This window comes from Pleurotus ostreatus (genome assembly GCF_014466165.1).
Source record: "Pleurotus ostreatus strain PC9 chromosome Unknown scaffold_4, whole genome shotgun sequence".
Lineage (NCBI taxonomy): Eukaryota > Fungi > Basidiomycota > Agaricomycetes > Agaricales > Pleurotaceae > Pleurotus > Pleurotus ostreatus.
Window position 1 is genome coordinate 3002573 of NW_023503159.1, and position 21062 is coordinate 3023634.

At 49.8% G+C, this 21062-nt stretch overlaps 8 protein-coding genes across 8 annotated transcripts; 6 read left to right on the top strand and 2 right to left on the bottom strand.

The window, feature by feature from the left end:
- Positions 1 to 1592: 1592 nt before the first annotated feature.
- Positions 1593 to 4319, bottom strand: PC9H_006834 (uncharacterized protein; the record flags this gene model as incomplete). Its single annotated transcript, XM_036776373.1, has 12 exons — positions 1593 to 1618; positions 1686 to 1810; positions 1868 to 1980; positions 2042 to 2145; positions 2210 to 2327; positions 2393 to 2494; positions 2542 to 2745; positions 2798 to 3328; positions 3381 to 3803; positions 3859 to 3999; positions 4052 to 4088; positions 4141 to 4319. 12 exons carry the CDS (start codon positions 4317 to 4319, stop codon positions 1593 to 1595), a joined length of 2103 nt encoding a protein of 700 aa, XP_036632392.1.
- Positions 4320 to 4530: 211 nt separating this feature from the next.
- On the top strand, positions 4531 to 5303 carry PC9H_006835 (uncharacterized protein; the record flags this gene model as incomplete). The annotated part of the gene is made up of 2 exons (XM_036776374.1): positions 4531 to 5232; positions 5286 to 5303. 2 exons carry the CDS (start codon positions 4531 to 4533, stop codon positions 5301 to 5303), a joined length of 720 nt encoding a protein of 239 aa, XP_036632393.1.
- A 431-nt stretch (positions 5304 to 5734) lies between these two features.
- On the top strand, positions 5735 to 7404 carry PC9H_006836 (uncharacterized protein; the record flags this gene model as incomplete). Its single annotated transcript, XM_036776375.1, has 15 exons — positions 5735 to 5793; positions 5840 to 5885; positions 5936 to 6020; positions 6077 to 6137; positions 6183 to 6207; positions 6256 to 6348; positions 6407 to 6479; positions 6532 to 6553; positions 6612 to 6740; positions 6799 to 6825; positions 6879 to 6912; positions 6960 to 7015; positions 7066 to 7116; positions 7177 to 7201; positions 7267 to 7404. 15 exons carry the CDS (start codon positions 5735 to 5737, stop codon positions 7402 to 7404), a joined length of 924 nt encoding a protein of 307 aa, XP_036632394.1.
- Positions 7405 to 7454: 50 nt separating this feature from the next.
- Positions 7455 to 9663, top strand: PC9H_006837 (uncharacterized protein; the record flags this gene model as incomplete). The annotated part of the gene is made up of 10 exons (XM_036776376.1): positions 7455 to 7677; positions 7733 to 7831; positions 7887 to 7922; positions 7984 to 8032; positions 8091 to 8168; positions 8228 to 8436; positions 8484 to 8522; positions 8582 to 8681; positions 8757 to 9352; positions 9410 to 9663. 10 exons carry the CDS (start codon positions 7455 to 7457, stop codon positions 9661 to 9663), a joined length of 1683 nt encoding a protein of 560 aa, XP_036632395.1.
- Positions 9664 to 10063: 400 nt separating this feature from the next.
- PC9H_006838 (uncharacterized protein) lies at positions 10064 to 12301 on the top strand (the record flags this gene model as incomplete). Its single annotated transcript, XM_036776377.1, has 13 exons — positions 10064 to 10201; positions 10258 to 10342; positions 10399 to 10415; positions 10460 to 10536; positions 10596 to 10695; positions 10755 to 10786; positions 10841 to 11010; positions 11067 to 11177; positions 11227 to 11280; positions 11337 to 11584; positions 11638 to 11843; positions 11897 to 12099; positions 12156 to 12301. The coding sequence occupies 13 exons, from the start codon at positions 10064 to 10066 to the stop codon at positions 12299 to 12301; spliced, it is 1587 nt and encodes a 528-aa protein (XP_036632396.1).
- Positions 12302 to 12764: 463 nt separating this feature from the next.
- Positions 12765 to 14388, bottom strand: PC9H_006839 (uncharacterized protein; the record flags this gene model as incomplete). The annotated part of the gene is made up of 9 exons (XM_036776378.1): positions 12765 to 12824; positions 12876 to 13061; positions 13114 to 13181; positions 13233 to 13332; positions 13394 to 13515; positions 13573 to 13823; positions 13875 to 14035; positions 14087 to 14202; positions 14256 to 14388. The coding sequence occupies 9 exons, from the start codon at positions 14386 to 14388 to the stop codon at positions 12765 to 12767; spliced, it is 1197 nt and encodes a 398-aa protein (XP_036632397.1).
- Positions 14389 to 14876: 488 nt separating this feature from the next.
- Positions 14877 to 16779, top strand: PC9H_006840 (uncharacterized protein; the record flags this gene model as incomplete). Its single annotated transcript, XM_036776379.1, has 9 exons — positions 14877 to 15078; positions 15152 to 15321; positions 15387 to 15627; positions 15681 to 15972; positions 16024 to 16112; positions 16171 to 16197; positions 16255 to 16394; positions 16441 to 16570; positions 16622 to 16779. 9 exons carry the CDS (start codon positions 14877 to 14879, stop codon positions 16777 to 16779), a joined length of 1449 nt encoding a protein of 482 aa, XP_036632398.1.
- A 514-nt stretch (positions 16780 to 17293) lies between these two features.
- On the top strand, positions 17294 to 20231 carry STT3 (oligosaccharyl transferase stt3 subunit; the record flags this gene model as incomplete). The annotated part of the gene is made up of 13 exons (XM_036776380.1): positions 17294 to 17451; positions 17508 to 17525; positions 17583 to 17619; positions 17672 to 17715; positions 17769 to 17924; positions 17977 to 18206; positions 18257 to 18442; positions 18495 to 18702; positions 18752 to 19479; positions 19535 to 19820; positions 19875 to 19963; positions 20027 to 20055; positions 20106 to 20231. 13 exons carry the CDS (start codon positions 17294 to 17296, stop codon positions 20229 to 20231), a joined length of 2295 nt encoding a protein of 764 aa, XP_036632399.1.
- Positions 20232 to 21062: the final 831 nt, after the last annotated feature.

Consider the following 21062-nt stretch of genomic DNA (forward strand, 5'->3'; position numbering starts at 1 on the left):
CATCTTTAAGATAGTCACAAAACAGGGGGGGTGGTGAGAGCAAAAGATGATCATGATCAAATAACTTGGATTTTGACAGTAGTGGGGTGAGATAGGAGTATAGTATTCAAGTATAGGAGAAGATCAGGGAGTATGAGTAGAAGAGGAGAGGAGGAGAGATAGAGGAGAGAAAGGGAGTATGGAGGAGAGGAGAGGAAGTTAGATGAGAATATTCAGTACCCATTTACACATCTACACAGTAAACCTCTCAGAGTGACTTACAACTTGACTATGATTTTGTGGTAGTACAATTGTGTTAAGAGTCACACTTGCGGGGGCTTGGGATACATGGACCCGCGGGTGCGTGGTTCCACGTAGAGGCACGGAGGGAAACGAGGGGAGCAAGGACGTACAGGCTTGGCTTCAGCTACTGGCTGCGCCTCCCACACTCTTGCGTGCCCTGTCTTTCTGGAGGGAGTCCTACACAGGTACCGAGGGTACGGGCGGAGGTGAGGGGATGCGACGGGGAGACTTCAATAGAGAGGCGAGGATGCGAGTGCGGAAAGGAACTAATATTTGAACTACATAAGGTAACTGTATGTATGGTACAGGAATATATACTGGGGAACATGTGGCGTCTGCGCGTTCATGAAACAGCAATGAGTCCGGTAGGAATACGTACAGCGTGCTCGAATATGTACAAGTCCGTGACAAGTCTCCGGGTAGCCGTGTATATGCGCAGCCCGAGTTCGTAGCCAGGAACGCCCGTCAGTAGCCCCTAAGGGGCCTCCTGGATGCACCTATAACACCACCCCTGATTCAATGGGAGCACTAGAACAGGAAAACAGGGGAGGGTGGAAGGGATTGTCATGCACCAAAGGCATGGGACATCAACAAGATTTTAAGATGTATTCAATGAATGGGATTCATATATGTATCCCAAAGCCACAGTCTCTGATTTGAGTTTCATTATACTATGTTTCATCAATGCTTCGTACCCCATCACTACTTCGTAGCGTCACAAACGTCACGTCACAGTGTTGCACTCCGACTTGGCGATCACAGGGACGAGCGGAAAAGGTATTGGAACTCACGCAGGATAAATCAATCCCAGATTCATTGTCCGCAGCGGCTTCTGCGGCAGAGCGTGACACCAGCCAAGATTCTACTGTTTGAAATATGGTCGTGTATTGCTTCAAAGTGGTACGAATGCGTGCGTAGGCATTGCTACATCATATTCCGAGAATATCTTAGCAGGGGAGGAGACAATGGGTGAGTAGTTCAAGGGGTACGAAGTAGTGATGGGGTACGAAGCATTGATGAAGCATAGTATCTATCATGGAAGCCTGAGTCCCATGCGTGACGAAGTCACGGGCCTGAAACTTGTATGTTATATGTTACTGTTTGTAGCCGTAAGCAGAATAGGCCCAACCACAGATAAACACAGAGAGGCATTGAGGTTCTACCTTCGTCGTACTTAAGTAAAGGAGGCTCGCTATCTGTGGTGAATTATTCGAGTCCAATCTACATAAACAGTCCGAAGAATCCATTGTGCTGCCATTACGACACACTCCTTTGCCCGTTCTCAAGTCTCTTTCCCCAGTCTCGCAGGTTCACTCTTGAACTTCGACATAATTAGCTACGTGCGACGAATCAGCCACCAATTAGCTAAATTTCACCGTGCTCGGATGAATCCCAACACTCACCAGGGAAATATCCAACCTGGCCTGCGGTGTTCTTTCCTTGCCACCAATCATCCGAGGCTGCTTCGATCTCGGTGATGCGCTCGCCCTCGCGGAACGATATTTCGTTGTCCTCTGCAGCATCATACCTGAAGTCCCAAGCGAATTATGATGAGAGCGTCTTAGATGAGAATGGAGAAACGCACTCGTATAATGCAACTGCAACGATGCCTTCGTCTATGGCTGGGCGACCAGGGGGAGGTGGCGGCGGAGGGGGAGGGGGAGGAGGCACTGCAGCTACAGGTTCAGGAGCTGGTGGCTGAAACAACATAGATCAATTTTAGAGATATTTAGAGATGCAGAAACATTGGAGAACATACAGGAGGTGGTGGAGGTGGAGGTGGGGGCGGGGGTGGGGGCGGAGGAGCAACAGCTTCTGTTGCATCTGGCAACGGAACCGTCTCAACGAGTTCGACATAGTTCGCTGTGTGTGATCAGGAAAAGTCAGTAACCTCATATTGACGTCTAAGAAGTTCATAAAATCGCACCTGGGAACATCCCTGTCTTTCCGCCAGGCCCAACACCTTTCCACCACCCCTCATCGATTTCTTCAATCTGCTCAATGAGCTCGCCTTCGACCAGGCTCATCTCACCAGTATCTTCCGCCTGCAGATTGTATCATCGTCAGGGTCGATGTTACACAAGGATAGAAGGTTGAGTCCGGTACAAACCTGATACTCGTAAGTGGCGACGGCACAAATTCCTTCGCCGTGATACACTTGGGGGTGTCCAGGTTCTGGCTCCGGCTCCGGGTCAATAGTCATTTCAGCCATCTATGTAATATGAGTCTAATAGCTAACGAAGAACGAGGAACACGTACCTGGGCAACTGGAGGAGGAGGCGGTGGAGGCGGAGGCGGCGGTGGAGGAGGTGCCGCCTCTAGGACAGGAGGGGGAGGCGGCGGCGGTGGTGGTGGTGGTGGCGGAGGGGGCGGAGGGGGCGCCGCGACTGGCTCAGGTTCATATTCAGGTTCTGGCTCTGGTTCAAGAGGGCGAGGCGGGGGAGGAGGCGGGGGAGGCGGAGGCTAAATATGACGGTATTCAACATCAGAGTCTCGTCTGCAGAATCCAACTCACCGGAGCGGCTTCTTCAGGAACAGGTTCCTCAGGCTCTGAGGCAGCAGCGTACGCTGCCGTGCCCAGAGCACCAACTGCAGCTCCTACAGCAGCTGCGCCGGCGACCGCACCATAATTCCTTGGAGGTGCATGGGGAACGGCCGCTCTACCAAACGATGGCGCCGCATGTTTAAATGTTGGAGCAGGCACGGGAGCTGCTGTGGCAGGATTAAAGCTCGAACTGCGACTCTTAGCCTCTTCCTCCTCAGCTTGTTTCTTTGCTAAGGCTTGTCTCTCACTCCATGTCAGCTTCTTTGATCCACCTGACGAATGTACTGGTGGCGGCGGAGTATCTTGTTGGGTCTGTTCAAATTTAGCGAAGGGATTTCTCAGTTTCTTGGGCGCTGGGAGGGAAACGGGGGTATAGGCAGTGCCCACAGGTCCGATGCGATCTTCCTCGGCTGGTTTAGTGGGCACAGTCGAGGAAGTAACAGCAGGTGAGGAAACGGCAGGTGCAGCGACAATAGGAGAAGCAGTGGTAGGTTTAGGCGCCTAGACAATGGAATCAGTCGAAAGGTGCTCATACAAAAGCTTTGATAACTACCATAGCACTGAAAGCGGGCCTCGGGGCACTTGGAAGGACGGGTGGGCGCGAAGCGGCGGGCGGTGGTGGTGGTGGTGGCGTAGCTGCGGCTGGCTTGTCCTCAGGCCACGCGTCTTCTGGAGCATTCTGGGCGGCTGCTGATCTACCGTACAGCGATGCAGCCGAAGGGGTGCCAACAGCGGGCCTGGGAGCACCGAACGCTGGTCGGGGTGCAGTCGGCGCTGGGGGTTTTGCGGCAGCACTTGGATTTGGAGCAGAAGGCGTCTTCCTCAGTGCTGCGATATCCACCTTACCGACCGGCGTATAACTTGTACCGACGGGTGTAATGGGCTCGAATTTCCTAGCCGTTTCTTTGTGCGAAGAGTATTTGGCTCCCGAAGCTGCTTCAACGCGGGTCATGATTACGCTTGGAGAAACATCTGACTGTATAGGAAGTTAGGGCATCCATATGGTACGTTATATGATTGCAGATACTGACTTCACTGCGAGCACTGATGACGACGTGCGATCCACGAAGGAAGTTGGCGACGGTCGCAGCATGGGTATGGAAGAGACCCTTCTTCGATTCTGGCACGCCCTCTCCGCACCAATTGATTTGCACAAATTTGTTGAGTTGACTCTGTATGAATGGTGATCAGTCTCGTTGACAAACGCTGCGCATCAGGGCTTACATTTGGGTCCTTTACCCGCGCAAACGCGTACTGAATCCTACGACGCCGTTCAGTAACATAACACGAAGCTACTAGACGTCAGGACTTACTTCCCATCCGAGAATTCATCTTCCAATTCTTCTAAACCTCCAACACCCATCGATTGGACTTTGAGATCATTGGTGCCCTTCTCGTATGTGTAGATAACCCAATTGATCTCTTGTCCTGTCACGATCTTCCTGTAAGTTTCGTCAATCTCCGGGCTGGAGAGATTGAGCTGTAGGGACATCTCTCAATCGCGCTACGGGGAACTGCTGGGCTGCAAACAAAAGAGGTCCAGGTTAAAGGGTACAATGACGACTGCGCAAAGTAATTACCTGGAAGTGACCGTGCGAATATAAGTACTGACTGTGGGAACAAGTCTTGGGCGTCACATGCACGTGGTGTGACAAACGCGTCGCGCGGCAGTTTCTGAACTTCGAAGTTAGTCGCATTCCTCAATGTCCGCATCCATCCAGATAAAACATACTTCAGTCCAGCTGCCCGAATGCAAAGTAAACCTCATGCCGTTTCACCTCAATCATGATGGTCCCGCACCAATCTCTACATATTTTATGGTTGACGCGGCAAAAGAAGCGATAGGAGCACCATCGGGCACAAACAAAACTGATAGCACCGTTTCGGACACACAAGATGACACCACTGGGTCGAAGACGAATGCACCAAGTGACTCAAGAATGAACGTCGATGGTCACCTCTCCTCCACTGTGCTGGAAGATAAAACGGCATCGTCATCGTCATCGAAGACCCGGTTTATATCTACATTCAGAGGTAGAACGATACAAGGCTTGAACGTGGAGCTACCTACGGGATACGTGGGCGTAGTGCTGAAACCGAAAGAATCCTCTGAAGGCGAAAGGAAGAATGTGAGGGATGAACGAGCTGAGGGTGGGGAATCATCTACGGGTCGGGTGACACGGGGTTCGTCGAAGGCGCAGGGAGGGAAGAAGTCGAAGAAACCAGTGGAAGAGGAACAGGAGGAACATGGTATACCCCCGGATCTCGACGAGAATGCGAAGCGGATTCTGGTTCCTACTTCGTCATTTTCGTCATTCGTCATATGGCACCCAGATATTCCGGTCGACGAAGGGAGGGACGAGTATTACCGAACCCTGAAAGAGTGGACACAACTGGCTAGTGTGGTGCGTTCCATTCTTCTTGACAGGAAACACCGTAATGACTGCCCCCTTCTCAGCTCCATCGTGAGGAATAGGATTTATCTATGGCGACGAATGGGCGGCAGCTTCGCTTTACCAAAGGCACCGTAACGTGTATCTATGTATGAGTCTCGATTTCATATTCGGAGGTTTTGTAGTCTGTAGACCAACGTCTATGTCGAGAGGATGATGTCGATCCTCCGAGAACATCTTCTAGCTCATTGTATGTTTGATTTATTAAACCGGGATAGACTAATTCCACCGTATCAGAAGAGATAGCCAAAACCTCGTGGATTATGGTCGAGATTTCAAAAAACGACATTCGGCGTGCGGAGGAACTAATCGCCCATCGAGCCACCTCCCAGGAACTCAAATCGTTCGCACAGATTGTTGCACATGGGACAGGGGTTCCAACCACAGGAATTTCGAATAGCGGCGTGAATGTAAGGACGATAAGCGCAGCCTAGTTGTCTGCAAGTTTCTCTCAATGCCTGCAAAGAAAGTGCTTATCGGTTTTGGCGTTGACGTCGACGCCGTGGCCGGCTGGTGAGTGGCTTTCTACCTTGTCTTGTTCACGATTGACGCTTGACAGGCTAGGTTCCTATGGAGGTGAAGACTCCCCATTAGATATCTCGCGTGTATGTGGATTCTTGTCACCGGTACGAATGTGTCTGATGATTCACTGTAGGGAATGTTTGCAGGCGAAGTCGGCACACCCCGATTATTGAAACTGTTCGAAAAATATTCCATTCAGACGACTTGGTTCATCCCTGGTACCCCCTTGTTACTCCCGGTCCCAAATCCGCATCTTGACTTCTGATACCATTAGGGCACAGTCTCGAAACATTCCCCACGCAGATGGCCGCCGTTCGAGATGCAGGCCATGAGATGTAAGTAACGGCATATCATTGCTACACACTCTGAAATTTGTCCAGAGGCCTTCATGGGTACTCTCACGAAGTAAGTTGATCTTTCTCTCTACTAATTGCTATTCCTCATTGCCTGTAGAACCCTATTGCCATGACCTACGAGCAGCAGCGGGATATTTTGGAGCATACCTTTAAGTTATTAACTGATTTTAACCATGGGGTTCCTCCGAAAGTCAGTGTCACGTCGTGAATTGACTCATCGTATCATTTATCTGACATCATGAGCACAGGGAAGCGTTGCCCCTTGGTGGGAGATTAGCAAGGAAGGGAATGACCTGCTCTTAGAGAGGGGTATCGAATACGGTGAGCTGGGTTGCGTTCTCCGGGGTATACCACACTCACCGAGCCCGCGAAGACCATTCGGGAATGGCACATGAGTACGTCCAAGATGGGTTTAACCTCATAATTCATTGATCCATGACTTATACACGTCAGTTGCCAGGCCTATTACATGAGGGATCAAGATACCTGGACAAAAATCGATTACTCCAAGGAAGCTAGCACATGGATGAAGCCACTTCAGAAGGGGAACGAGACGGGGCTAGTCTGCATCCCAGCGAATTGGTGAGACTCCGACATTCGCTATCATTCGATATAGCATCTTTTCCGACCTAAATCCTAGGTCTCTTGATGATTTGCCACCAATGATGTTAGTAGGCTTGCAAATCGGTGCGCTATGGCACTACTCTGACAGTCCCAAAGGTTCATCAAGTCAAGCCCAAACTCGCACGGCTGGGTAAATTTCTATCTCCACTTATCCTTTTCTTCTCACTTCAAGTTTAGGTAAACGCCAGAGATGTTGAACAGCTGTGGAAAGATATGTTCACTTATTATTACCGGTCAGGTATTCCCAGATATTCGTTGGTGAAATTGCTGATACTCCACCCAGGGAGGAAGAAGAGTTTGTCTTCCCGATCACCATTCATCCCGATGTCAGCGGGTAAGACTTCTCTCCAGGCTCCTACATATCACATACATGAATGACATTTATTAATACCAGGCGTCCTCATGTGCTTCTCATGCTGGTGAGCGCTCAGATACCCTATCATTGGGCGCTCAATGCCTATTCCTGTACTAACTCCTGGGACAGGAGCGCTTCATCGAGTGGGTCAACACTCACGAGAACGTTCACTGGGTCCCTCTGATCGAAATGTCGAGGGACTTTCGGGCAAGGGCGCAGCCATCCGTCGGGGCTAAGATGCCTAAAGGGTTTTCTCAAGAGATGTAGAGTGTATGCTCTGCCAGATGCGCACACAGGATGCTATCATATTTGTGATCATGAGAACCAAAATACTAGTTGGCTTACCATTGTCATCGACCGGTCGTGGTAATCACCGGTTACGGCTAGAGATATTGGACCCTGCCTCTAAGTTGGACTACACTGTCATGGCTAACCTTCATCTCCACGACGAACTGAAGAGCTCAGCCAGAGTGGTGGCCGAAACGCTATATGGGCCCGTCATAGGGGCTCGATCTGTGAATGGTGCTGCGGTATTCCTAGGTACTTACTTGTAGTACTCCTCGATCCTTCCCGTGTGCTTACCACGTAGATGCAGAGGTCGCATACGCTTTACCGCCCAAGCGCTTTCAAGATCCTGAGCCCCTACCCACTCATTTCCGGTATGACAACAAGGAACATATCGAGGAAGCCTCGTGTAAGGTTATCACAATATCTAGTCTCGGTCATTTCAGGGTGACTTCTGTTGACAGACGCGGTACAGCCAAGAAACGACGGTCAAGCGAAAGGTTTGTTGCCACAACGGATACAATGATTTAGTCTTCCCATGGTCTCCCTCCTCATCCGCAGGCACTCCGTTCGAGGATAAGGTCGGGTTCGGAAAGCCCACCGAAAACCCGTAAGCAAATAAAATCTGTGAGACACGACGCAAGGTCATACTATATGCGTTAAACAAGCCTGTTCTTGAACATCGTCGCACCCCCAGCTTTCCCGTCAGGTAAGAAATACCCAGTCAGGGTGTACATTCATGGGGGGTAAGTCGCTGCTACAGTTTCTTGTGATCAACCTAGCCCTGCCTAATACAATTACCCAGCTTCCTTCAATTCGGGTCCCCTCATTCCTTGAGCTCGCAGGCACAATACGTTGCGGCAGAGAGGTCCGAAGTTTGGGTGAATATCGGTTACCGGTTGTCTGCTTTCGGCTTTCTTGCGTGCGACAACCCCAAGGTGGATGGTAATTTCGGTTTCAAAGACCAATGGTTGGCGCTGGAGTTCATTAAGGATAACATCAGTGCCTGGGAAGGTAGCTTAAATACACTGAGACGCTCCTTCTGCACTCACATCTACTAGGTGATCCGAGCGATATTCAGATAACTGGTCTTTCTGCGGGTCCGTTGTTGATTCATCGCGGACTGTGAATACGCTAACTTCAAACATATACGTTGTAGGTGCGCATTCTGTCCACCAGATACTACACCACGCTTCTCGCCTACCCCCGGGCCACAATGCACCTTTCAATTCGGCGGTCCTACAATCCAATGCAATTCTGTAAGTTGAGCTCCGGCATGGGTGTCCGCGACCCCTCTCGTAACGTAACGTTTCCATTGACGTTTTAACCCTCAGCACCAATCCAAGGACTCCCTCGGAGTTACGCCCCCAGTATCGTGCCCTCTGTAAGGCTCTTGGGTTAGACCCGGACGATCCTAGCACTCTCGCCACGCTCCGGGATCCTGGACAAACGCCGTGGTCCTCAATAACCCGTGTTATTGAAACGGGTGCTGTTGGAACTGAATTTGGCACCTTCCGTGGTTGTCTCGATGGCAAATGGATTGCTGAGTCTCCTGACCCCATGTCTTGGCAGCGCAGTGGGGGATTGGCGCAAGGTTTGGGGGAGAAGGGTGTGAAGAGCATCATCATCGGCGATCTTACCGAGGAATGGTATCTCTATTCAATTGCTCACCCAGTGCCCCAGGTCGAAGATATCGTACCCAATCTCGAGCGATATTTCTCTAAGGATCTCGTCTCCCGGATGATTCAGTTACACAGAACTATACCAAGCAACTCGAGTCCAAGCGAAGTGCAGAAGCTTTTCGGCGAGATCCTGAGCAACCTCCAAGTCCACCTGCCTGTGCGGCTCTTTGCAAGGGATTTCATGAAAGCTGGCTTCCCTATCTTGAGGTACGAAATACAATGGACCCCGGAACAGAACCGGCCAGAAGGTGCGTGCCCGACTCCCTTGCAACCTGATACCAGTAACTAGACAATTCTCAATCTAGGGTATGTTACCCATGGTACCGATAGATTGCTATGGGCGTTGAGATTACCAGTATTGGACCCGAGGCAAGCAGACATTGCACGGCGTTGGTTGGACACAATTGCGAAGGAAATTCGAGACGTGGAACATGGGAATCTTTCGGGTAGTGTGGACAAAATCCTAATTCTAGGCAAGGACGGGTCCTTGAACTGGGGCCACGACGGGAAGTGGGAAGATGTGATACGGCTCGTGGAGGCACTTGATGATAATGTTTGATGATATCGTTGCAGTGGATGGCATCGTGGGTCCAAGGATCCGGGGATATTGATAAGGAAGTATATGTTATGAAGGAAGTTTATCGAATCCATCTAGCTTTTGTGTAAAGAAATGGACTGCTGCTTCGTTACTGCGTATGTACGCAGTACGCTCAAATTTGAATGCTTGCAGCATGCCACTGGGGCGAGGTTCCTATCGCCATTTTCACACCTTTAACTCCGACTTCCTTCCTGAGACCCATTTCGCCAACGATCATTAATCATTAATCTTACCGAGTGTTATCTATTTGCCCATTCAAAAATAAGATGTCTCCGCGCGGTGGGCCAGCTGCTGTCTAGAAAATGGGGAACGACATACTCTCTTATCGTTTCCCCCGCCTTCTTCGACATACACAACCAACATGGCGAAATCAGAGAAACTGGACGCAGTGACTGTTAGCCAGGAAATCGTTCGGGATGTAGGACATTCAGTTAGTAATGCAGATAACATTCTCTTAGCGAAACTTGGTTATAAAAGCGAGTTCAAACGCGAATTCTCGGTAATCTTCTTGTTAGAATCTCGCAACTATAATGGCTGAACTCTTTTGGTATTCAGATGACAGAGACAGTAGCCTTTGCCTTCTCTATTATGGGCGTTGTGGCCTCTGTCTCATCCACCTTATCGTTTGGATTGGCCAGCGGTACGCCATGTCAGTATTTAGATGACCTGGCAACTAAATGAGTGCAACTCTACCAGGGGGTCATGTCGGCATGGTATGCCTTGAGCATCCCAAATGATTTAGCTAATTGGTTTGTAGGTGTTCGGTTGGTTGATTCCGAGCCTGTTTGTGGCGACGATAGCCCTTTCCATGGCCGAGCTAGCTTCTTCCATGCCGTGAGTGTGAACTTGATATCCCTGCGTATGTCGCCTCATTCGGCAGAAATACGCTTCAGTACAAGTGCTGGCTTGTACTACTTCTCTGCGAAGCTCGCTCCCCCAAAGTATTCTGCCCTAGCCAGTTGGATTACCGGATGGGCAAACATCACTGGGCAAGTAGGTATTATCGCATGCTCTGCTTCCGGATTTACAAGCTTACGGGCTTTCGACTACAGGTGACTTTAGTCTGTGGCATTGATTACACATGGTATTTAAATACGGCATTCCCATTGGTTTGGGACTGATGTCCGTTGACTTTCAGCGCCCAGATGATTGCTTCGGCAATTGCAGTTGGATCTGACGGCGCCATCATCCTTTCGGCTGGGGCAACGTACGGCATCCTTCTTGCCATTCTATTTTCCCATGGCGTCGTGTGCTCTGCTGCTACACACATACTAGCCCGGTTAAACCTATTTTACGTGCTGATCACCGGTAAGGATGTTCATTCTCGTCATTCGCACTATCTGATACAGTCCGGATAATTCAAGTGGGAACTACAATTGCAGCGATTATCTTGCTTCTGGTTGTATCAGGCGACGACAAAGTCTCCACCAAAGATGCGTTTACGTTGTTCGAGAATAATACAGGTTGGACAAGCAGTGAGTCATCGTGCTTGTGGACCATCGCGGCGCTGTAAAAAGTTTCCAGATGGATGGGCCTTCATCTTGGCCTTTACGGCACCTATGTGGACATTGACTGGATGTATGTCCATGAATACTCCTCACCATGCAACTGACTTATCCATCCAACGTAATAAGATGATTCTGCTGCTCACATAGCTGAAGAAGTTTCGGGGGCGGCGCGGGCAGCACCGATTGCAATCATCGTTGGGGTTGGCGCCACAGCTAGCCTGGGATGGTTGTTATTGATAGCCGCTTCGTTTGCCACCACTTCGGTGACAGCGCTACTCGAGTCACCTTTGCCGTTGCCGATGGCACAGCTATTCCTTGATGTACTTGGTAAACGCGGCATGCTGGCGATCTGGTCTCTGATTATCGTGGTCCAGGTGCGCGATCGCCCGCTTCCCTTACGGAAGCTAATTCATTTCATTCCGTCAAGTATGTCACCGGCGCCGCACAAGGGGTCGATGCTTCACGTGTTGTATTTGCCTTCGCGCGAGACAACGCACTGCCGGGCTCCAGACTGTGGAAAAAGATAAATGTTTACACTCAGACTCCCGTGAATGCCGTGTGGTTTGTAATTGTTGTGTCTGCTGTTTGCGGCGTCCTTGGCTTCTCGGAAACCGCATTGGAATCACTTGCTGGGTATGCCGATTCTTGCATCAATGCAAATATCTGATCGATCCGCTGTCTCATAGGTCCTCTGTGATTGGATTGTATACGTCCTACGCCGCGCCCATCTTTTTGAGGATAACATCTGGTCGGACCAAGCTAGTCCCAGGGCCATTCAGTCTCGGGCGATGGGCAATTCCAATAGGAACCATTGCGGTCTCATGGGTGATGTTCATGGTTATCATGCTATTCTTTCCTTCTGGACGATCGCCAGAGGCTGCGGATATGAGTATGTGCAGAGAAATACTCCCCAATTAGCTGTTACTAATTAATCCAACACGCCAGATTATGCCATTGTTATTATCATGGCCGTTTTCATTTTTTCCAGCTTTTGGTGGATTGTTTCCGCTCGGAAATGGTTCCATGGGCCAATCAAGAATGTAGATGATCCCGATAGCACCTACAACGTAGTACCGAAGGAGCATGCATAGACAGCTGATCAAGAACGTGGCGATCGCCTCGACTCTTAATAAGCCATTTCATAACCTGATTTGTGACAATTGACGCATTACGCAGTCTTTGAACGTGGAAGTGTTCTCTTGGTAGGGTCGCCCGTTACATCTTGGTATCGCGAACCGACTTCAAAAGTATCAATGGCTCGCACAGTTTTCGCTGGTTTTGGAACCAATTGTATTTGATCGAGGGTACCTTTTGCCATTCTTCTGTCCTGATGGGAACAAGGTTTTTAAGTTCCTCTTATTCTTATCGCCCTTTAGCAGCAGTCTCGCCTATAATCTTCACCCGTTTAGACGAAGAATGCACGATATATTTGAGAGAGGAATTTATGGAAACAAGTATGGTCGTCTTCGGCATGTAATGCAAAATTCCCAGAGGGTTTCGGAAAAACAAAGACGGCACCCCCTCCGGTTCTCGGAACAGCGCTCACGGCATCGCTTACTCTGCCACTTTGCCCAGGGGCGTCTTGACCATGACGCTCAGGACCTCAAGTAGAACCTAAGGCAGTGTTATGAGAGTGAGGGTCCAGTGAGTGGGAATGGTACTCACGTCGGCCGCAGCCATTGTGGTTAGTTCGGCATTTGTGTCGTAGGCAGGTGCTACTTCAACGATATCTGCCGATACAATTCTGAGTCCATCTAAACCCCTCAAGATGGTCCGAAGCTCTCTCGTGGACCACCCCCCAGTTTCAGGTGTGCCCGTAGCAGGGGCAAATGCAGGGTCAATTGAATCAATCTGAAGGTCATAACAATTAGACTGGGGTAAAATATAGAAATGATAAACATACGTCAATGGATAAGTATACAGGTCTGTCGCCAACAGTCTCACGAATTTTCTTGATAATACCTTCGGTCCCTGTAGGCAACTATATAAGCGAAGTTCTAAACATGTTTTCGAAGAACCAACCGATGGTGTCAATCTCACGAGCTTCAATTCGTTGGAAGCCCGCAGCGTCATCGTTATGATAGTCCTCGAGGCTAGAAAGTGTGGTTCTTATGGCCCCGTGCTGTTCAAAGGATAAACTAGGATCAAAGTTCTCAAGGAACGTGCAGGAAGGTAGAGATGACACTTGCAATTGAGGAACCGTTCTTAATAAGTCCTTCTTGGCTTGCCCAGTAGAAATATGTGCCGTGGTTAATGGCGGCTTGATCTGATGGTGCGCCACCAAAGACAGCGGGCTTCCACGTATCTGCGTAGTATTAGACGTAAATGTTCGCTGGAGGTTAACTGAAGGAGGAGTATGTACCGAGGTGGGAGTCGAAGTGAATAACGGAAATAGGGCCGTACACCGAGTTGATCGATCGCAACAAGGGGAGGACAATAGTGTGATCTCCACCGAGCGTTATGATACGAGGATGCGACTTCCCATCCAAAGAGATGGGAATTAGCTTCTTGCCCGTAGCTGAGTCATGCTCTAAGGGGGAGAGGGCCTCTCTTTGCAGAAGCGATTTGTGGCCGTTTTCGATTTGCTGGATAGCGTACTTGTTGTCGTAAGGACTACACGAGAATGATTAAACCCTGATTCATGAAGGAAGGCTGAACTCTCACGATACTGGGATGTCGCCACAATCCACGATTCCCAGACCTGCTCGAAAGGGGTTTACCTCGAGGGGGACATTGTATCCACCATATAGAGTAAGTCTACGGGAGCCTGCACGTATTCCTGCAGGCCCAAATCGAGCGCCTGGACGGTACGAAGTTCCTGTATCCTGCGGCCAGGGTGAGTAGAAGCGATATAGCCTAGAGGATATTATACCTACAAATGGTGCACCTATAAAAGCAATATCGAAAGGCACATCTCTGTCCCTTGTCAGGCATTGTACATAAGGGAGTTTGGCGAAGGTGGTGATTCCAGCAAAAATGGCATCGGCGGTCACTGTCCGACCATAGGTTCAGTGACGTTGCACATGGTCATAGAAGGCCCTTTACCTTCTCCGGTCCTGGTGTGGTAAGCACCCTCGAGAGGGAACTTGACATAGTCGAGGGGGATTTGTGTTTGGTGGTCATGGCCATCGTGGGCCAAGACGACAGACAGGAGAGAAGCGAGGAGAGCAAAGTTCATTCTTGGGGTGAATGGTTAACTATTGATTTCAGGGAAAGTGGCCGCAATTTATGGCGAAAAAACCAGCGTGGCGTTCCAGTGAATGACCAAAATGGGAGATACCATCTGTTCAACCGCATGACTTTTGGTAACGGCATTAGCAGGGCTCTTCAGGGAAAAGGAAGGCGAAATATGGCAACGGTGGAGTCATGTTTGCCTTGAGGTGATCGATTGTCACAAGTAGACAACCTTTTGAGACCGGAAACAAGGATGCGGGTCAAACCTGATAAGCTATGTCAGTATTCTTTCATCAGCACCCGATACGAAGGATCTAAGCGCAAAAGGATAGTCATTAACGAAATGCAAACCCGTACATACATAGTCGGAACTTGCTACCACGAGGAGCTCATAATCAGGAGCCTTCGAACTGGTTAAAGGCCAGGGGCCTTCATTGGGTCATCTATTAATTTCGTCAGCTCTCCTCTGAACGTTAACGAAAGATTGTCCCAATGTCTCACCCCCCTTCTCAGTCCAATGAGCGCGAGCCCTTACTCCGAGAAACCCATGCTGCTAGCACAAGCCCTCCGAGCGACGTGGCCCCCTCGTCGTCGTCGTCGTCGACGGTACTGGGTCCAGGGCAGCTCCAGCATGCCGGGGCAAATGCCTTGGACCTTAACCTTTCCTGGTCGCTGTTCGTAGACGCTGTGCCTGGTTAGTCGACGTCCTTGACCCATTGGATTTGTGCGGTTGATCTTACCGCGCTGAACGTTGCGTCAACCTTTAGTGATTCTTTCCTACATCTTGCAAAATTCGATCCAATCAACTTCCATCCTAATTGTGGGTCGACTTGGTCCTGAAGAACTGTCCATTGCTGCCTTCTCGTTGATGTTGGCGTTTGTAACGGGCGAGTATATTCCTCCAACTCTTCCTCCCATAAAAGGAGATGATCCCACGGTCCGTTGACAGGATGGTGTGTGGCTTTGGGCGGCACCACGGCCTTGGACACACTTGGTTCACAGGCTTTCACAGGCGGCAGCCGTCGAACAGATCTATCTATCCACTTCCAGCGATGCTTGGTCCTCCTGTGGACCCTACTCATCCCGGTTTGCGTTGCGTGGGCCTTCATGGAGCCTCTGCTACTCCGACTTGGACAAACTGAGGCACTCAGCAAAGGCGTACAACAATATCTACGCATTCTCATAATCGGTGCTCCGGCTTACATCGGGTTTGAAACCACAAAAAAGTATTTGCAATGCCAAGGTAACGCTGTAACTCACTGGGGATTCATCGTTACTAACTGTAATTGTCTGTAGGTATCATGGGGGCCTCGACTGTGGTTCTGGTCGTATCGTCACCTGTCAACCTCATATTGAACATTTATCTTACTCATTATACATCGCTTGGCCTCTGGGGCTCAGCGACGGCCTTGTCGATCACATACTGGTTCGCGTTTATTCTGCTCCTTCTTGTGACCGCCCGGTCCAAGATCCACAAACGAAACGGAACTTGGGGTGGTATTCGCCCACGGCTAGTCCTCGAATTGCGAAGTTGTTACACCTTTCTAAAACTGGCGATACCCGGTATTCTGATGGTAGGCACTGAATGGTATGAAGTGTCCCCCTTAACTTGTCATCGGTTGATTAAACTTTGAGTTAGGGCTGCATTCGAGATCGTGGCGTTAGCTGCGGGCAGGCTGGGTCCAACATCATTAGCTGCTCAATCTGTCATAATGACGACCGATCAAAGTACGCATGGTCACCATAAATCCTAATCTCACACACTCAATCGCCGTTCGGATCCCAGTTTTGAATACAATCCCGTTTGGAATTGGTGAATCTTGTTTTATCCCGGCTGCCTTTCATTTCATTCATCTCTGATTTCATTCAGGTGTGGCTACATCAACACGAGTCGGAAATTTGATTGGAAATAGGTCGGCAATCGATGCGAAACGTGCAGCCCACGCGTCAGCCTTCGTCAGCGTCGTGGTTGGGGCGTTAGTGATGACTGCGATGCTCCTAACAAAAGATGTATGCTTCTGTTTTACATGCTTGCTGCTTGCTCACCCGTTGACAGGTTTTTGGCTATATGTTTAGCGACGATGAACACGTAGTCACACTAGTTGCTAGAGTTATGCCCCTCGTAGCCTCCTTCCAAATCGCGGACGGACTCGCAGGCGCTTGCGGAGGCGTCTTACGTGGTCAAGGTCAACGAGATCTCTATTGACTCTGCGTTATATTAATACATTGTTCTTCAGGGCGGCAGCACTTGGGAGCGATATTCAATGCTGTGGCGTATTACGTTCTAGCCCTTCCACTAGGGATCACCCTCGCTTTTCATGGCGCAACGCGTCTAGGTCTTGAAGGGCTCTGGATAGGTCGGTGCGATTTCCCTATCTCAAAATGGCAAACTTAGTGCTATGCTACTCAGGTCAAGTGGTGGCGTTGTTTATTGTGGGAGTGAGCGAATATTGTGCTGTCTGGCTTTGGACAGATTGGGAAAAAGAGGTGGTCCGTGGCATAGAGAGAAACGAGGAAGAGAATAAGAGGAGGCGAAAGGTACTCGGCGACGAGAGCTAACATAATTTTAGTCGCCTAATAGATATTATGCATTCCCCTGCGTGTTATCGACGCTCTGAGATTGTCGAAGTCCAAGGGTTACGCTTTGCCTGGTAAACAGACCCGTGGATTGGGCTGTGGCTTAGCGCAATGGAACTCTATTAGGGTCACTAGGCTATTTCAATAATCCCCCACATCACATTCCGTAGACTCCTAATAGGTCCCCCTATGCCTCCTGAAAGTCATTCGCGTCGGTCGCGCGCGTCTATTTACCTTTTCCCACCGTGACTGCGACACGTCGACGACACTCTTCAGCTTCCACAACGTTCAAATCATCTAGGACTTGACAACAAGGCCTTACCTTGACGGCCATGTCGACGGCCTATCCACTCCCTTCAGGCCTCTCACAAGCCACGGTTACTAACACTGCGTCTCTTATACGGATCGTGACACTCGCCTTAATCTCCGGGGCTGCCATTGCTTCGCGACTATTCGCTGTGATCAACTTTGAGAGTATCATTCATGAATTGTGAGTAAAATGAACTCAACACAGTGATTTGCTGCTGAAGGCTAAGTTACGCTCAGTGACCCGTGGTTTAACTTGTGAGTTCCATTCTGACATAGCGGCAGTTTCACGGACTGAAGATTCGTGCTATAAAGCCGGGCAACGAAAGTTCTCGCGTCACAAGGATTCTATGTACGTGAAGCTTCGATTTTAGCGCGACACGGTGCTAGACGTTCAATTGCAGGAGTTCTGGAACTGGTTCGACCCCACGGCGTGGTATCCATTAGGGTAAGCTGAGATGGGCAAAGGTAGCGTGATGTTGTTAAACTAACTTGCTGCAGCCGTGTAGTTGGAGGAACCATATACCCTGGTCTCATGGCTACCAGCGGCGTCATCTACAACATACTCCATGCACTTAACCTCCCTGTCGATATCAGGAACATTTGTGTGCTCCTTGCTCCCGGTTTCAGCGCGCTTACGGCTTGGGCAACATATATGTAAATCTGAATAGTGAGACTGGAAATTCTTTCGACTAACATCTAGGTACAGGTTCACAAAGGAATTGAAGGACGAAAGTGCCGGTCTCCTTGCTGCAGCATTCATCGGTATCGCCCCGGGGTACATATCACGGTCGGTAGCTGGCTCCTACGACAATGAAGCCATCGCCATTTTCCTTCTTATGTTCACATTCTACTGCTGGATCAAAGCTCTCAAACAAGGGAGCGCTTTCTTCGGAATGCTCGCTGGCGTATTCTACTTTTATATGGTGGCCGCCTGGGGTGAGTATTTCACCTTGTAACAATTCCAGCGCATCAACTAGTTTATTTAGGTGGTTATGCATTTATCACGAACATGATCCCTTTACATGCTCTGATTTTGATCCTTATGGGTCGCTTCACAAGCCGCCTCTACGTCGGGTACTCTTCTTGGTACGCAATTGGCACCCTCGCAAGTATGCAGGTCCCATTCGTCGGCTTCCAGCCTGTCAAGACTAGTGAACATATGGCGGCCTTGGGTAAGTGCTCTCCTTCTCATGTGTATCGCTATCTACTGACGCAAACACGTAGGCGTATTTGGCCTCCTCCAAATTATCGCCTTTGCCCAGCTTGTCCGTTCCCACCTGTCCTCAAAACAATTCCAAAATCTACTCTTTGTTGCTGTCATTGGAACGGGCATACTTGGCTCGCTAGCAATCGTCGGCCTTACCTACAAAGGTTGGATCGCTCCATGGACTGGCCGTTTCTACTCGCTATGGGATACCGGCTACGCCAAGAAGTACGAGTCTCGCCTTTTGACCGTTCCAATTTTAACTTACATGCACTAGATACATCCCCATCATCGCATCAGTCTCTGAGCATCAGCCCACGGCCTGGCCTTCATTCTTTATGGACCTCCAGCTTCTCATGTTTTTGTTCCCTGCTGGCGTCTTCCTCTGCTTCAAGCAGTTGCGTGATGAACACGTGTTCGTTATCATCTACGCTGTTGTCGGCAGTTACTTTGCTGGAGTCATGGTGCGCCTAATGCTCACGCTAACACCCGTTGTTTGCGTATCTGCTGCCGTTGCATTGTCGACCCTTTTGGATACATACATCGATCCGGTGGAGCCCCTCGTTCCTGAGGAAGCAACCCCTTCTGCCAGTGGAGACGACTCAACAACGACTAGTGCCTCAGGTTCTAAAAAAGCCAAAAAGCCAGCTGGACCAACTGAATCAACAACCGCACAATCTACGCCCAAGCCGCGCTCCAGACCTGGTATATTCGGTCTTGATACGCGCCTCGTTGTGATCTTCAATGCTTTCGGAATGCTATCTTTCTTTGTATTCCATTGTACATGGGTTACCTCGAACGCGTACTCGTCGCCTTCCGTCGTCTTGGCCTCTGCAAATCCTGATGGAAGCCAACACATCATCGACGATTTCCGGGAGGCTTACTACTGGCTTCGTCAGAACACGCCCGAGACCTCCGTCGTAATGAGCTGGTGGGATTACGGGTACCAGATTGCTGGTATGGCCGATCGCCCAACTTTAGTGGACAACAATACGTGGAACAACAGTGCGTATTGATATATCAGACCACAACGTGTTTCCTAACAGCTTTGGCATTCCAGCCCATATTGCTACCGTTGGGAAAGCAATGTCAAGCACCGAAGAAGTGGCCTACCCGATCCTCCGCAAGCACGATGTTGATTATGTGCTAGTCATCTTCGGCGGCCTGATCGGATATTCTGGCGATGATATCAACAAGTTCCTTTGGATGGTCCGGATTGCACAAGGCGTTTGGCCTGACGAAATCCAGGAACCAAACTACTTCACGCCCCATGGGGAATACAGAGTGGACGACCAAGCTTCTACCACAATGAAGAACAGCCTCATGTACAAAATGTCATACTATCGGTACGTCTGTTGCACCCATGGGCTCCGCTGTTATCTGATTCGGGGTGCATGTAGCTTCGCGGAGCTATTTGGGGGTGGGCAGGCTATGGACAGGGTGCGCAATCAAGCGATGCCAAAGCAGGGTCCTACTCTCGACTATCTAGGTGGGTACTGTCCTGGGTAATGGCTATAGATCCATCTCATCCCAATCGCCTTGGTTGTTCCAGATGAAGCATTTACATCGGAAAATTGGATCGTAAGTCCCTTGACCTGTTTATACGAGGTTTAACCATAATGCGACTTTAGGTCCGGATATTCCAAGTGAAGAAGGAGGATCTACTAGGACGTGATCTCAAAAGTGCCAATGCGTTCTCTCAGGGTAAGAAACGAAAGCGTAGCAAACCCACCGCAAGGAGGCGAGCCATTGTTTGAACACTGTACTTTGATAATGCATACGTAGACTTTGGATGCTTTTCAATTCTGAGGCCGGAGCCTCGTTCCTTCAGATCGGACCGATGTTTGTTTTGCTTTCAACACGTCCCCCATTTTAGGTCTCATGGTAGGTAAGTTGTAGTTGGCTACGTACCATGCACGAATCGGCTGACAGTATATTTTGAGAGCGTTGTCAATAGTACCCGACACCATAAGTCATGCGACAGATCATCGCCCGCGCGTTGTTCTCCAGTTCTTATAGCATCTCACGAGCAGCATCGCGAAGATGCTAACCGCATTGTACCCTTTTCGTCAAGGGCTATTCACTTATAGTTCAACAGCCCGATAGCCTCGAGGTGCTGACCCTGCTCACAGTGGGAAGTATCTGCTCGCCCCAGGAGATCACAACGTAGTGCTGTCTTAAAGCACATGCAGCGCCCAAGGTTTTCGGTGAGACTTTTATAATGTATCAGACGGCGGACTCAGCCTCGATTCACGCTAACGGAACGTTGCGCCACCCAGGAGTTTGGTCGGACATAACGCCACTTGCTTTACTACCTGGATCCTCGCCCTGGAACATATTCATTAGTGACTCTATCTCAGGCCGATATGATGTTCTGATAATATATGGTTCCCGCGAACCGATTCTTGGAAATTTCACGGGCATCCCACACCAATGGACGGCAGAATCCGACTCACAGGCGTACGACAAGCTATGTGTAAGGCGCGCAGAAGCAACCTACGGTCATTAAAGCCATCCATCGTTCCGCCCAACGATATTCCCGTGGTGACAAATCGATGATTCTTTCATTAGGTTATGTCAGGTGCTGC